At 25.9% G+C, this 16293-nt stretch overlaps 1 protein-coding gene across 1 annotated transcript in view; it reads left to right on the top strand.

The window, feature by feature from the left end:
- The window catches only part of LOC114126694 (uncharacterized), an 86580-nt gene that overhangs the window by 28591 nt on the left and 41696 nt on the right, over positions 1-16293 (top strand). The window contains exons 24-32 of the mRNA XM_027990695.2: positions 290-334; positions 1457-1516; positions 4392-4439; positions 5119-5178; positions 5410-5454; positions 7620-7670; positions 7868-7939; positions 8519-8572; positions 12924-12968. Coding sequence (XP_027846496.2) covers positions 290-334; positions 1457-1516; positions 4392-4439; positions 5119-5178; positions 5410-5454; positions 7620-7670; positions 7868-7939; positions 8519-8572; positions 12924-12968 — 480 coding nt within the window. The remainder of the gene's footprint in view (positions 1-289; positions 335-1456; positions 1517-4391; positions 4440-5118; positions 5179-5409; positions 5455-7619; positions 7671-7867; positions 7940-8518; positions 8573-12923; positions 12969-16293) is intronic.

The following is a 16293-nucleotide window of genomic DNA, read 5'->3' as shown; positions in this document are numbered from 1 at the left end:
TCTATCATGGATAATTTAAACTTATTATTATTATAGCTAAACAAATACCTCTAGATCTAATATCTTAGTTTGTTATTAAAGATTTAATAATTGCACGGTACCTATAGCTTAATTCAAATTAATAAATTACACGCTTAATTTTATAATTTTTAATACATTATAATAGTACATTTTAATGATATTGTAATTTATGCATTTCTCCGAGCGTGAATAAAATACTTAATAACAATAAAAAATTTAACAAGTTTGCAATACAGTAATTAAATAATAATATATTAATTTTATTCAGATAAACTTAAACTGTCTAGAGATGAATTCACAGAGTACAAACTCAGTAAGTCTTGCTCAATATAGGTTTTACACTAATTACTTTCACTTATAATTTTAACAAATTTAAAACTTAAATACAGTAATAATTTTTTGAAGTATTATAAAAAAATAAGTTATTAACATTCAACAGGAATAACCATTATCTGAATATGTTTAACAAATCCCTCTGTTACCTACTCTTTAAAATGAAAATTTAAAAATTTAGCTTCGAAATGCTCATTTATAAATCTGAGGCATAGGTACATAGGTATATAGTATAACCATTGATTAAATATACTAACTTTCAGAATTATGGCAGCGATAAACTTAGCTGTGGAAATTTTCCTTTTATTATAAAATGTTAATTAATATCAAAATATAATAAAATAACGTCTAAACGGGTTGACCCAGGACAAGATCTCACTGGTTGTTTTCTTCGCTGCCATGGGATTTTTTATGTATAATGAATTTTATAATACATAGAATTAATAAATTGTGATAAATACGAATTACGACCATATTTCGTATTTTCGTATCATAATAACATCATATTGATTATGTTATAAAATGTTATTTTTATACTTTATAACTGATATTGTTGCAGGCTTGAAGTTCACTTGACAATAATTAGGGTATAGAATAAATCTGATTAGACAGTGTTCGGGGTTTGGTAGTGATAGGATAGGAAGGTCCGATTAGTATGACCATTAACTTATTATAATTATTACCGATTATGACCATTATGGGTATCGTTATATCGATATAAAATTCTGTTTTGTCTTCTGGTTTTTACTTTTGGGTTTGATAAATTGCCCTGTAGCAGAAAATTTAACGAATATTCAAACGTTCATAAGTCGAAAACGGATTACTATATTTTATATGCAAAAGTAACCAGAAACAATTTACAGCTTCTTTCATCATCACATATTATTATATATAACCAATATAATATGTATAATATGTAATCTACAACCTATAATACACCAAATATTATTATAATATTTAATTTCTAAATTAATAAATAAGTATAGAGTAATTATTATTATATGTCATAAGTTTACTTTAAGTTGAAATCTAAATAAAAAATAATAATAATAAATATAATAAAATGTTTTAGAACTAAAAATGAAAATATATTTTTTTTTAGGTTTTCCAAGACAATTTGATTTTTCTTATTCAGCTTATAAGAAGAGGATGGAAAAAGAAAGTATGATATTTTTAATGTCATCACTCATCAAAGATAATTAAAAACTCATTCAAGCTATTATTGAAAAACATTTACAATAAAACCTCCCTTAATGGATATAAATAACAGATGATTTTTTGGGAACGAGGACATTTTTACTAATTATCTATGTGTAACCTCTAAATAAAGTACACTCTAAATAACAGACATTTTTACTGCTAAATTTTGATTATTTTTATAGTGACCGTCTAAAAATTCATAAAATTGTTAGTATTTATATCTTGAGTCAAAAAATTCAATACAAAGTTTTCCATAAATTTTCCTTCAAATAGCTATAGAAAAAAAATTGGAGCGTCATTAAAAGAAAAAATGTAATGAACGTCTAAATTTTAAATTTTTACGGAATTGCGTAACTAAAATGATTTTTCCTCAAACGTATTTAAATATTTGTTATTATTAAAAAAGTATGTCTTGAAATTTTTACCAGTTATTTAGATTGGTATTTATTTTTAAATTTAGATAATTTAATTTTCAAAATATTTCACTTATTTTAAAGCTATTTATAAGCAATTGAAATATTTTGTTTTTGTTTTTGTTTTTTTTTTTTTTTGACTAAAACAATAATTAAATACAAAATTCAGTGATTCAAAAATTATAAGAAAACATGGGCAGATTTTTTGTTAGCGTTTGAAGTTCAAATATTGACAAAAATTCATTAAAATCATGAATATTAATTATTTTGTAGTTTTTTGTAAATTTATAAAAAACTAGCTGACCCCGTGCACTTTGTTGCCCGTTAAAAATGCAAATTCTATATAATATGATTCGAATTTTGATTAATTTGTTATTTACTATTCGGTTTAACGGTGTTCAAAACTAAGACATTTTCATTGACTGTTTTGATTCTCAAAAATCTTGTGAAAGCATCACTTTAATATGCGAATTTTGTAAAATGCTTTCTTATTACACACTAAATTTGTGATACGATTTTACGAATGTATAGTGTAAATTGTAAGCATCAATCTATCATTGTTCAGGCTCTACGTTTATCAGTCAGTGAGTTACTCAAGTCATAATATTATAGTCATTCTGCTTACCGTTGCCGTGAGACTCTCTTATGATTATGAGAGCAGTATATTACCATGTAGGCAATCCACACGTGGTGGATTGCGGACCCCGCGAAATGTGTATAAGAAGTTTATAATTTCTAACACTTAAGTTTCAAAGTTATATCATTTTTTTTTTTTTTACTACAGTGGGTAAAATACAATAATGTGCTATCTCGTGGTTTTTGTATTGTTGCCTGTTGGTAAAACAATAAAACTTAGTATAACTTGTTATGTTAGTCTATTGCTGTGAATTTGAAATTTACTGTGGACATTGACTTATTTCGCTAATTCTTTTTTTTGTTGATATGGTTTTAACAAAATATAACAACAGATCTGTAACTATTATCAATCATAATCAATAGCGACATTAATATAGTTTATTTTCTTGCTGAACTGCAGTGACAGTTATACATTGTCTTATACATTTTTGTCTCCATTTTTATATATATATATTTTTAATTTCTTTTTTACTATGACAACGATTTTAGTTTATATGTCTATTTGCTTGCATTATTAAAAACAACCTTGCTATAACATTTTAAATAAATTATTTATTTTATTTAAATGGTTGCCATTGACTACCAAAAATAATTTAGTTTACTATTTGCTGGACAGATGGCGCCTCTGTAATTTCATCACCATCTCGTCATATTTCTCAAACCTGATAACTTTTTCAAATTTTTCGTCCGTAAGAACCTTCTCCTGGCAATTCCGAACAGTTGAAAAAAAAAATTCAGCCAAATCGGTCCAGGGGTTGTTGAGTTATGCGCTTACCAACACATTTTGCGATTCATTTTTATATATAAGATGTTGTGTAAGTAGCTAAGAGTTGAAAATTTAATACTAGATTTTCCATAAGTTTGGCTAACAATAATTATGAAATAACTTAAATGTTGGCCAATTAAAAAAAAATTATCCTTAGTTAAAATTTTTGCGAAATCGAAAATAGACTCGTAAAATAACGATTTACTATCAAATAATTTTAAATTTTTGTTACAGTTAAAAATTTCTAGTCGTAGAAATTCGAAATATTCACCAGTTGTTTAAATTGCTATATTCTGTACAAGGTTTAATTTTAGAGTGTTCAGGTCATTAAAGCATAAACTACCTTTTTCCCCACCCAATGGAAAACAAATATTTTAGTTGACAAATCACCTTTGTTCATAATCGTTTTTCGTAACAATGATACCTATTATTTGATTCAAATTTAATACATCCATTATAGTGATCTACACTATGTCCGAGGTGTACCTACTATACAGCAGAGCGTTACCCACTTGACCACCCTATTTTTTCTTAAATATTAGATTTAATTTTATTTACTTTTTTATAATTTAAATAAAATGTATATACATTATACATATCATTTTATTATATAATTTTAAATATTAATATATACATATACCTACAAATATTACAAATATATTATATGAATAATTTTTATTTAATATTGTACTTTTTTTCATTCATTTCTTCTCCCTACCTCACACTAAATAGGGACAACTCCAAATAGTGGACAAAATTTCCGTGACCAAGAGTTTCCGATATCTAGAGGTTTTACTGTATTATTAAATATTTCACATATTATACTTACTATTTATAAGGTTAATATTATTTTAAATCTTAATTTTAATCTATATTTATCAAAAAAATGTTTGAAAATCTAAAATGATCCAATCATTGTTGATCTAAATTTTGTGTATAGATTGTCATATTTATATACCAAATAACTTTTTTTTAAATTAATTTACCAATTATATTTAATATATATCGTATAATATTTTTAGAGATCAATAAAATACTAAGTGAAGAAGACTATAATGTAACTAGACAAAGTACGTTATTTATCAATATGTATAAATATTATTTATTCGTCTGTGTATGTGTACGTTTTTATAAAATAATGAAATTAACCAAAAATTAATCATAAATTATACCTGGTTGTTACATCACAACCATCAACTTTTTTTTATGAAAAAAATATATTATTTTGCTTTTAAATAAAACAAAACTACATTTAACATTAATCAAATTGTAAAATGTATGCATATTACTAATATATATTTACTTATTATGTTAAAAATTTTCAATATATTGCAGCAAAAATCAATTTATAAATATAAAAAATACTTACTTTATTCTTACACAAAAAAATACCAAACAAATCTATTTACCTATATATTTGTAACTACATGATGATTATTGATCATTTTTATTACTATAATTATAAATCTTATTTGTTATTTTTTGTACATTATAGTCTGGATTTAGGAGTTTTTAACTAGCACATTATATTATTCTATAATATCTTATATTTAAAATAAATTAAGTAAACTATTTACTATAATTTACTTCTGTAAAACTGTACAAACTATAACTAGTTTCAATAAGTAGTTTTCTACATCAACTAAATATAGAATTCGGATTATGGACTTATAAGTTATTTACAGAATTATAATTTTAATTTGATTGGTTAATACAAAAACAATAAAGTTACGTTTATAATATTTTCAGTGAACTATCCACTAGTAAATGAAACCTATAAACAACACAGTCAAAAATTATCTCTTTATGGTAAATATATCTAGACTCAATAATAATGTAATAAATACCTACCAGTACCTACCTACTATAGACTCGTGTTAATCTAAGACTATCTATACCAGTTCAGTTAAATTCAAAACGTGTATTTTTTTTGACTTGCTTTTTATATCGGAATACGATTTAATGCTTATTTTAAATTTATAAATTAATCGAGTTATTCGAAATAATTAATTATAAAAAATATTATATTTTTGTTCTTAGGCGTAGACCCCATTCCGCAGGACATATTTAAGTTTTTAAAAGGAAGTAAGACATACCATATCTAATTTTGTATTTAATTTTCAATTACCACTATATTCAGTAATTCGTTAAGCACCTAAACTCTCCTTTTCCATTATCCTTTAATAATGTATTTATTCAAATTCTGATTTTTAGACTTACATAATATACTTAGAGACTATACTTAAAATTACTTACATTGTTTATACCATATTGAGGAGTATTTTAAGGCGATTATTTTTAATACGTCTATGTGCACCAGTGAATTAAAGATTATAGTCATTAAAATAGTTTTACAAAAAATGATTTTTAAAAATGTAATATTCAGTTTTGTATTTAATATACTCGAATAGGTTTTACAAATTATAAAACAATAAAAGATTATTATTGATTACTAAAATTTTAAAAATCATTTAAGTAACATAAAATGTTTTTGGATCGCTGTAAATTGAGTCCCATTTCAAATTTTTTATGTAAATTGCGGCCTGCGTATATTTTTATATATTTGCCCACCTAAATATTTGTTATTGTTGTGTAAATTACATCTAAAGGTTACGAAATCAATATTTTTTTTCCTATTTTTCACTTATAACTGGCAATATAATTGTATTAATATTGGTATAGTTAAAAATATTGGTTTTGCTGTTTTGTTTATAGGTAAAAATTACATTATTAAAAATTGTAAAAATTTAAAATTTAAAATGTAAAAATGTGTATAGTAAAAAGAATGTAGTATTAAAAATTCGAATTAAAATATTGGTAAAAATTTATAAGACAATTCGCGCACATAGTCTAACTGAGTTATTTTTTTACTTTTTGTTCCTTGACTTCTCAATGTGATATACGTATCAAAAAGCACATTAACTAACCGACTAGAAATCGAAATATCAGGGCCGCAATTTACACAGTATATAACTATGATCTTTTTTTGCGAGACGCAATTTATCGACTCATTAACCAATAAACTAACTTAACGAATATAACTTTGATGCAACATGTAGCCATTTAGGTACATTAATGTATAAAAAAACATCTAAACAATTTACGTTAAAAAATGGTGGTTCTCATTTGAAAAAAAAATACATCTATATCGCCACATGTCACTCCTTACATAAAATACTATTATAATGGATCAAAAGAAGTGGAACATGGTTAGTGATTCACTCTGTAAATAAAATACAACATATGTATAATCCACCTATCTTTATGAGATATAATATACATGTAAGAAAAAATAATATTAAACTCTGCAAGTTTTTTTTCCATCAAATGCATTTTATTATTTTAAAATAAAAGCATAGGCGTGCGCTCGAGTAGGGCTGATTGGGCTTTAGCCACACCTGAGCCTTTTTTTTATACGTGAATGGGTACTTGGTACTTATGAAAGTATAACAAAATGAATCTAAATAATAGATATTTACATAATTAAAAATATACTAGTTGCCCATCGAGATGTTAAAATTTTAAATGAATATTGATGAATTGTATAATTTATTGTGTGAAATAATGAAAAATGATTTAATGATTGTTTACATTTTCCAGTCACCAACAAAAAGGTCACTTCGAAATTTGTATTGGAAATTTCTACAATTTTTTTCTTGGGTCACCATGACAGAGGGAGGGGGGTCAGATTAAATTTAGCTACACCTGACTCAGAAGTCTGCGCACGCCTATGAATAAATGTATTAATTACCTATACTTTTATGTAATAATTTATTGTTATATTCAAATATTCAATACATATATTATTATTGTGTGAAATTATTCTATATAGATATTACTTATTATTAAGATTATCAAAAATTAAATATTTTTTTATCATTTCAAACGAATTGTCAATTTAATTAATTATCAAAACTACAATATTAACACATGTGTTAGTGTTTTGTTTTTTCTTCAATTCAACTGGATTAAAAAACAAAACTATGAACAATTTAAAAAAATATTGCTTTATGTAGCAAAGTTTATTTTGTTATACCTACACATCGTAGATCCATAATGAAGTTAAAACTTCAGGTATAATATTGAGACTTAAGAAATAACTTATTAAATATATTAATAAAAATGATCTGCTGTTCGTTGGAAATCGCATCAATTAACACTTGAGAACAATCTCAAACCTAGAACCATAACAATAACATTTTTTTTTTGAATTTGTTATTTCTTGCTGAAATTATACGTATTTTTTTCAGTTTATCCCACTCTGTTGGAAAAAACATATGAACACAGGGTTAAATACTATGGTACATAAGTATATTATTTATTAAAAAGGCAATACAAATATATAATATGGTTTTGTTTATCTTATTAGCTCATTAGTATTTAATGAAATGACATTAAATATAATAATATTAAGCATAACTAAAATCATAATTTAATTATTTGCATGTTAAACGAAATTTAGGTAGTACAACAAAAAGTATAATAATTTCTGTTTTAGTGTGCGAGTTTCTTAAACTCCCCAATTATGCAAAAGACAAATACAATATAGCAAACGAAATGATTGCAGAAAGTAAAGTTTATTTCAATAATTACTATATTAATATATTATACATAATACGATGTCAGTATAATTAATTTCTTACTCATGTATATATTTTAAATTGTACTAGACCTCCTAAAATCATGTTCAAACATAATCAAATATATGATAAAAAATCATTATTAAATTATATATTACCTGTATTAGATTATTTATATTTATTTTCATTACTCCTCGGTTATACCTACGTAGGAAACTAGATAAATTACCAGTACTTAGTTAGTGATTGCCTAGTTCTAGTAACAATGTACACTTACTTATTTTTGCGTTTTTTTCTATCAATTAATAAACGTTAGAAATATTTTTACCAGAGTATCTTTCTTGGTACTTCTAACTAGGCAATAGGCATAAACCCAATATAATCACAAGCAATGATAGAAAAAAAAATTCAGATCATTGATTATAGAATAGACTATAATCTATAATCAATAATTTAGATTTACAGTATCATACTTAACAGAACAATCTAGTCATTTATTTCTTCATTAATAATTTAATACTTATTTTATATAAATGTAATAATATGCATATTTTGAATATTTTGAACAGTTATTGACAAATCTAATCCTGATCAAGAAATACAAGATAAAGTTAATACTTTATGTAAGTTAATAATAATAAAATAAAATTACCGAAAGGCTAAAATTATTATAAAGTTAAGTTTGTAATAGATATTATATAACTGTTATATTATGTTTATACACAAATATGATAATTTTATAATTGCCAATACCAACGAAGTACTTAATTTGCTATTTAATTTAATAAGTTATTTTTGGGAGCCTTAATAGTTAATTTTACAACAAAAAAAAACTATTTTTATGTCAATTGATATTTATTAGTTAAATAAAAAAAATATTATCCCTCAAAGAGCAAAAGTCAAATTGCATAATTAGTTTATTAAAAAATACAATTTAATCAAATGTTAAAGTATAAAATCTAGCGACACGATCGTAGCACGAGCTAAGTAAAAAATAACAAAAAATAACTACACAACAGTATCTGATAATAGTATATCGAAACCCAGAGTTGCCCATTTAAACTGTGTAAAATACAGACAAATTTTTTATACAACATACTTGACTAATTTTCTAACACATCAATTAACTCCTAGTAAACTCCAAAACGTCAGAAATATTATGTATAACGTGCTTTTTGTAAAAATCATAATTATTTGCATTGATAATAAAAATTAGTGATATCACAACAAAAACCCTTCGTAAACTACGTGTAAAAATGGCTAAGTAAAAAAAAATATTAGATCTTAAGCACTATAAATATGTAATATCATAAATAAATGCTAAGTATATTGAATTTAAGTAAACTTATTTTGTTTCAATAATATATTTAGGTACTTGGCGAGAATTATTTCTTATAAAAAGTGTGAAAAACAAAATAATTAAATGACGAAGGACTATTGAAATATAACTTATTATTACTTAAAAAATTTGATTATTAATATTTACATTCTATACTAAATAATTCTTTACCAATAGTAAATAAATTATTGAAACAATATAAGTTTACTTAAATTCCATAAATTCATTATATAGTTACATATTTTTTTTTTACTTAGCCATTTTTACATGTAGTTTACAAAGGGTTCTTGTTGTGATACAAGTATATGGTAATAATACAAAAATACAAACAAATAATTATTTAAAACATATCTTTTCTTGATTTACTTGACGCAAAAGTATCTAAAACTGTAAATAAGTATACAAGTATACAATTTTTATTAATGCTTACATTCTGTACAAATTTCTAAATAATTATATTTTAAGATTGATGTTGAGATTAATATTTATAAAAACTATAAATTTAAATATCTTAATATTTATAGTAAGATTAAAAATAAACTTAAGATAGATAACTTTGGAATAAACTGTTCTTTAATGATTACAACTGCATTCATTTAAACTTGGTTGTAAAATATTATATCAATAGAATATTAATTCTGATATAAAATTACAGATTCATATAAAACATAATATAAATCTAGAACTTCTAAATTTTTAGTTAGTTGTTTTTTGTTTTTTGTGGATTAAGTAATATGATGTTTTTTTTTTAACAAAATAAGTAATAACTAGGAGAATAATATTCATGGTAATAAAAGTTAAACAACAATAACAGTGCCTATGATATACCTATCATGTATAATTTTATGTGTCCCTTTTACACTTTTTAAATGGGTACACAGATCATTTTTAGATTCTGAACAGTGATGAATGTTTTGATTCTACAATTCTACATAATTGATTTTTTTTGTACGTGTGTCTATATACACCATAACATGTCGAAATAATGCTTTAATTTAAAACTTCGGGGGTGGTTTCTAATGACAAAATGAATATCCTTGGTATTAGTGAATTATACTTAAAAGTTTCCAGTAGTAAAAATCGGGAGAAAAAGTGACGGAAAACGGGAATTTAAATGCAAAAACAGTTTAACTAATCACTGTAAATACTTGAAATTTTCACTAAATGTTTGTATTAGCGTTATCTATATACTGTTAAATTTTCTGGCTATTTTTTGAGCTATATATAGACAACTGTAATAATTTTCGATTTATCTAAGAATTTTTTTGTAGAATGTCGATAAAAAAAACTTGAAAATTTAATACAAGGTTTCTTATAAGTTGTTCTTATTGTAGTTAAAAACAAAAAACAAAAATCGTTAATCACATTTTTTTTTATAAACTTTTAAAGTTCAAATTTTTAAGAAAGATGTAAAAATTGCAAATTTTTTCAAGTAATTTTGAAGTTGAAATTCATAAAAAAATTTTTATGTATATCTAACATAAAAAAATGCAACACTAAGTTTTCCTTCAAATAGTTATAAATAAAACTCGAAGTCTCACTATAGGAAAAAATGTTATGAGCGTCTAAATTTTAAATTTTTACGAAATCTCGTAACATAGCGATTTATCTTTAAACAATTTTTAATATTTGTTGTTATTCCAAAAGTATAAGTCGTAGATACCTGAAGATTTCACCATTTATTTAGATTGTCATTTTCTTTACATGATTAATTTATTTATCAAAATATATCGCTTATTTTTAAGGATACTTATAAGAAATTTAAATTCGATTAAATAAAATGTTTATATTAGTGTTAAATATTTTGACTTTTTTTGAGCTATTTATAGACAACTAAAAATTTTGATTTTTCTGTAAATTTTTTTTAAGTGTCGATAACATTTTTTTGGCAGAGTTAAAATACTTGAAAATCTAATACAAAGTTCCACATAAGTTATTCTTATAGTGATTAAAACATTATAAGAATACTTAGGCATAATTTTTTTATTAGCATTTGAAGTTCAAATATTGAAAAAAATTCATCAAAATCATAAATATTAATTATTTTGTAATTTTTTGTAAATTTATAAAAAATGTTGTGTAAGTAGCTAAGAGTTGAAAATGTAATACTAGATTTTCCATAAGTTTGGCTAACAATAATTATAAAATAACTTGAATGATGGCCAATTAAAAAAAAATTATCCTTAGTTATCCTTAGCGAAATCCAAAATATACTCATAAAATAACGATTTACTATCAAATAATTTTAAATTTTTGTTATAGTTAGTTGCAGAAACTTGAAATATACACCAGTTGTTTAAATTGCCATTTTCAGTACACGATTTAGTTTTAGAGTATTCAGGTCATTAAAACATAAACTACCTTTATCCCCATCCAATGGAAAACAAATATTTTAGTTGACAATTCATCTCCGTTCAGAATCGTTTTTCGTAAATAATGATACCTATCATTGAATACACATTTAACACTTCTATAGGTACATTTATAATAATGATCCACACGGTATCTAATATACAGCAGAGCGGTGCTAGATATCATTGTATAGTGTATACGAAAAACGATTTTGAACCTAACGATTTTGATTCGTCAACTAAAATATTTGTTTTTCACTGGGTGGTGAAAAAAATTTATGTTTTAATGACCTGAATATAAAAAAATATTCATGATTTTGACGAATTTTTGTCAATATTTAAATTTCAAACGCTGATAAAAAAAAATTTGATTGAGGATTTTTAATATTTTTTTTAACTACAAAAAGTAAAACTTATAAGAAACTTTGAATTAAATTCTCAAGTTTATTTAGGCATCCAACATTTTTGTAACATTAAAAAAAAAAATCCTTAGAAAAAATTAAAAATTTTAGTTATCTATAAATAACTCAAAAAAGCTAGAATATTTCGTAAATTTAACCGTGTATAGTTAACGCTAATTAAAAAGTTTGATGTATTTATAGTGATTTGTGTTTGAGTTAACACAATTAAAAGAAGTCCATTTTGTCGTAAACTAGTTTTCGCGTAATAAATCTCATTTTTCCGTCACTTTTTTGAAAACTGCTAGAAACTTCTTACTTTTGAACTTTTTACCTCTATAATGCGCTATTTATATTCAATTTTTTACCAAAAACCACCCCTGAAATTTAAATTGAAGCATTCCTTCGACAATCTACGGAGTAAACAGACAAAAAAAACACACATCATTGTAGAATCAATACATTCATTACTCCATTCAGAATTTAAAACAGTAGTAGATTTATCAGTACACTTTTTCTAAATAATCACTCTAATTATTTCAAGTTATCAAACCCTGTTTTATCCATTAGACCTATTCGTAGAACTAAATACGAGTTATTATTTATTATTAACATTTCTTTTTAAAGCCATAGGTATAATATTTATAATTGAAAAATTTTCATAATTTTCTACATCTCATATTTACATATTATGATATAAATATTCTGAGTTATATTGAGTTTGATTTGTATAAATAAAGTAACATAGTAAGTCTAACGAATATATAATGAATTAATGGTTATGCTTTTTAAACAAAACAACAAACTTCCAACGCCTACACACAAATTACGCATTATAATGGTTTAACAGTAAATTTTTTAACAGTTAATTTTTTTATTATTTTAGTACCACAGAGGATGAGTAATGAAGAAATGTCTTTGTTTATAGATAGTAAGATATTTCACTTCTACCTATTTAGTACTAAAATACAATGTTTTATGTATTTTATTATTAGTATATTTACTAGTGTATCTTATGGAATTCCTTATCTAAATAAATATTTTTACAACATAAAAATATAAAACTAATCTTAATAAGTATATATTTTTGAAGAAATCTCTTAACCTATACTTATGTACACTTTGAGTATACTTCGCAATTAACATTTATGTTATAAGACTCATTATTTGTTTCTCAAAATCAAATTTATTATTATGTATAAATTGTATAATCGTTTGCAAGAGAATGTGATACACACAAGCTAAACTGCTAAACGCCGTCTCAACTACATAAATTGCCACTCTTGGGGTTCTAGTCGTATATGCCAGGGGCGGCCAACTTTTAAAGACTTGTGATCGACCTCTGAGGTATTTTAGGTTGTCGCGATCGACCAAAAAAAAAAGGTCAATCAATAAAAAAAAATAATAATAATAATACTATTATAATTAAAAAAATGTTGTATGCATATATTAAGTACTTATAATTAACACTTTTAATTTCACAAGATAGTTATTCGATATCAGTTTATAGGCTCATTTTTCAGAATTATTTATTGTTTTTTTCAAAATCTAATTTTTATATTAGTGAGATATACAAAGATACATTAATTTACAAAAAACAAATATTTTATTTGTTTTCTGAAAAAAAATTTAAGAAAATTATAAACGTGTCACGATCGACTCTAATTCACCTCGTGATCGATCTGTTGTCCATCCGTGGTATATGCAATACTTTTTTTTTACAATTATTATTTAATACGCAATCTGTAATTATTAATTTACAATAAGCTTATGTGATGAAGATACATGGTTTGAAGGACAGGAGATAAGAAACCGCTAATTGGGGGCTGTTTAGTGCGAAATCCGGTTAAAGTTAACACGGTATAACTCAACTAAATTTAAAGGCTGGATGCTATAGGTATAATATATTATAATAACAAGTAATAAATATTTAAGCAATGGACTGTATTAAAATGAATCTTTCTGACAATAAAATAATAATAATTTACAAAGGAGAACTTAAAGTATGTTAGTCCTAGCAAATAACATACTATGGAGTCAGTATAATAATAATAAAGAAGACCATAACAAACAATATGATAATAACAATTACGGTATAATACTTTGCCTGATAACAATTGTTGTCAACAAAAATAATAATATTATATAAAGAGGGTGAGATACGTCTGACCTGGTCGTTGTCAACGGCTGCTACGAGTCGACGTACTTGTTCCCAAGACAACTTGTCCACCGATCGTGTCCGACTGCGAACTGCGCGACGTAACACTGCGGCGCACGTGTATTATACTTATACTAATTCGGTTGCACACGCGAGACAACGGTAAAGACTGTCTTACGTGCAAAAGACGGCAAGACGCGACGACTATAATAACACGTAAGACAACCACGCGCACTACGCGGCAACAGATGATAATATGACACGACGTAGAAACGGAGCACGAGCAAAACAACGGTCTTTTAGAATTATTATGGCGCATGTTAATTTTGATAATATGTGGCAATCAGCAGCATACAGCAAACACAACCATATGAATGATTGTGTCGCCCGCAATGGCGATTAAGTCCGACATGAAAATAACTAACGGCGAAAGAGAACCAACCAAGAAAACGCGGCTAAGCAACGACAACAACAACGGCGACAACTCACGTGGTTTAGCGACCAGTGCGAGGACAAATTAGGTCTTGGGAGACGCGGGCGCGGGGGAAACCAGTGTCCCCACCATCTGGTAACACTGGCAAATATCTGGTCCGAACAGGGGCACTTAAGGGTAGGAGTTTGTTTATAAAATGTTAGAAAAATAGAATGAGATTGAATACCAAGGAAAAGGAGGGAAGAATAATTATTTTAATTTAGCAGTTCACGATACCGGGTCTGTTTTAGTTACTTTCTGTGGTCACCAGGAATTGCGTTGGTAGATAGTTCGGAAATCAAGGGATTGCCATGGTTAAAGAATTTGGAATGTGAGCATTTGTAGAAGATTTTTGCAACGTTTTGGACTGATGGAATGGCTAGGTCTCTATGTAAAATGTCGTTAGATACATAATATGGGGCTTTGGTTTTTTTTCGAAGAAATTTTGATTGAAATATTTGAATTTTGTTTAAATTAGACGTTTGAGCTACACCCCATACTTAAATACCGTACGTCCAGATTGGTTTGAGTATGAGTTTATATAAGATAAGTTTGTTTTTTAAGTTTATGTGTTGTGATGTGAGAAGATAACGTAAAAGACGAAAGTGATTATTTAAGGCAAGTCTTTTAATATGGGTATGAGTTGCCCAATTTAGTAGATAGTCAAGGTGTAGGCCTAAGTAACGAAAGTTTTGGGCAAATGGGAGAGGTACATTGTTGAGATATACCGGAGAGCAGACTATTTGCCTGAGAGTGAATGTACAATGGACGGATTTTGCTTCATTGACTTTTATCTCCCAATCTTTATACGAGATGAATAATAGATTGAGATGATTTTGGATAAGGTTTGAGGCCATTTAGTTTGATGGGGATTTTAGATATGAATATGTCCAGAATGTCTGGTTTTTTCTAGGTGAAGTGGGCCAATATGTTGGCGATGGAGGAGAGTGTACTTTATAATTATGATTTTGTGTTGAGATTTCATGTATGTTCCCTCGAGAATTATTAACACGGTAGCCCCATTGTATATTTTTTGTGTTTAAGTCACCTCCTATTATAAATGTATGACTAAGAGTAAGGAAAAAGTCGTTGAATTGGTTTGAGGTTATATTGTGGCGTGGTGGACAATATACTGCAAATATGTTAAGAGGGGTGTTGTTAAGTGTTATCTGTATGCCACTGGCTTGAATATAGTCCTTTTGAAATTGTGGAAGAAAATAGAATAGTAGGGAACATTTTACTATAATGGGGGCTACTGCGTGTGCTGTGTTATCAGGGTCAATTTTATTATTTTGTAATGTGGCTAAAAATTCATTTTTGTGTTTTGTTAGTCCGTTTGCATTCAAATTAAGGATGAGGAAGGAGTGGGTTGTTGCGTTATTATTTGGCATTGTTAATGTTGATGAGACTTGAGAGAACAGTGGTAAGGAGAGAGATAAGAGAGTTTATTACAGATCTGAACTCATTAAAGAATTTAAAAAGTGAGATTCCTTTGTCATTTGTGGGAGGTGAATTCAAATTGGCGGACTGGTGACCCTCAGTTACATTTGCATACGTATGTAAACTTGATTAATTTTTAGAAGCTGGTTGATGATGTTGAAGTTTAGGATGGCGTCGTAGTTGGAT

This window comes from Aphis gossypii, chromosome 2 (assembly GCF_020184175.1).
Source record: "Aphis gossypii isolate Hap1 chromosome 2, ASM2018417v2, whole genome shotgun sequence".
NCBI classification, from domain to species: Eukaryota; Metazoa; Arthropoda; class Insecta; order Hemiptera; family Aphididae; genus Aphis; species Aphis gossypii.
The sequence above is the reverse complement of the archived record's forward strand: the minus strand, read 5'-3'. Positions and strand labels throughout refer to the sequence as shown.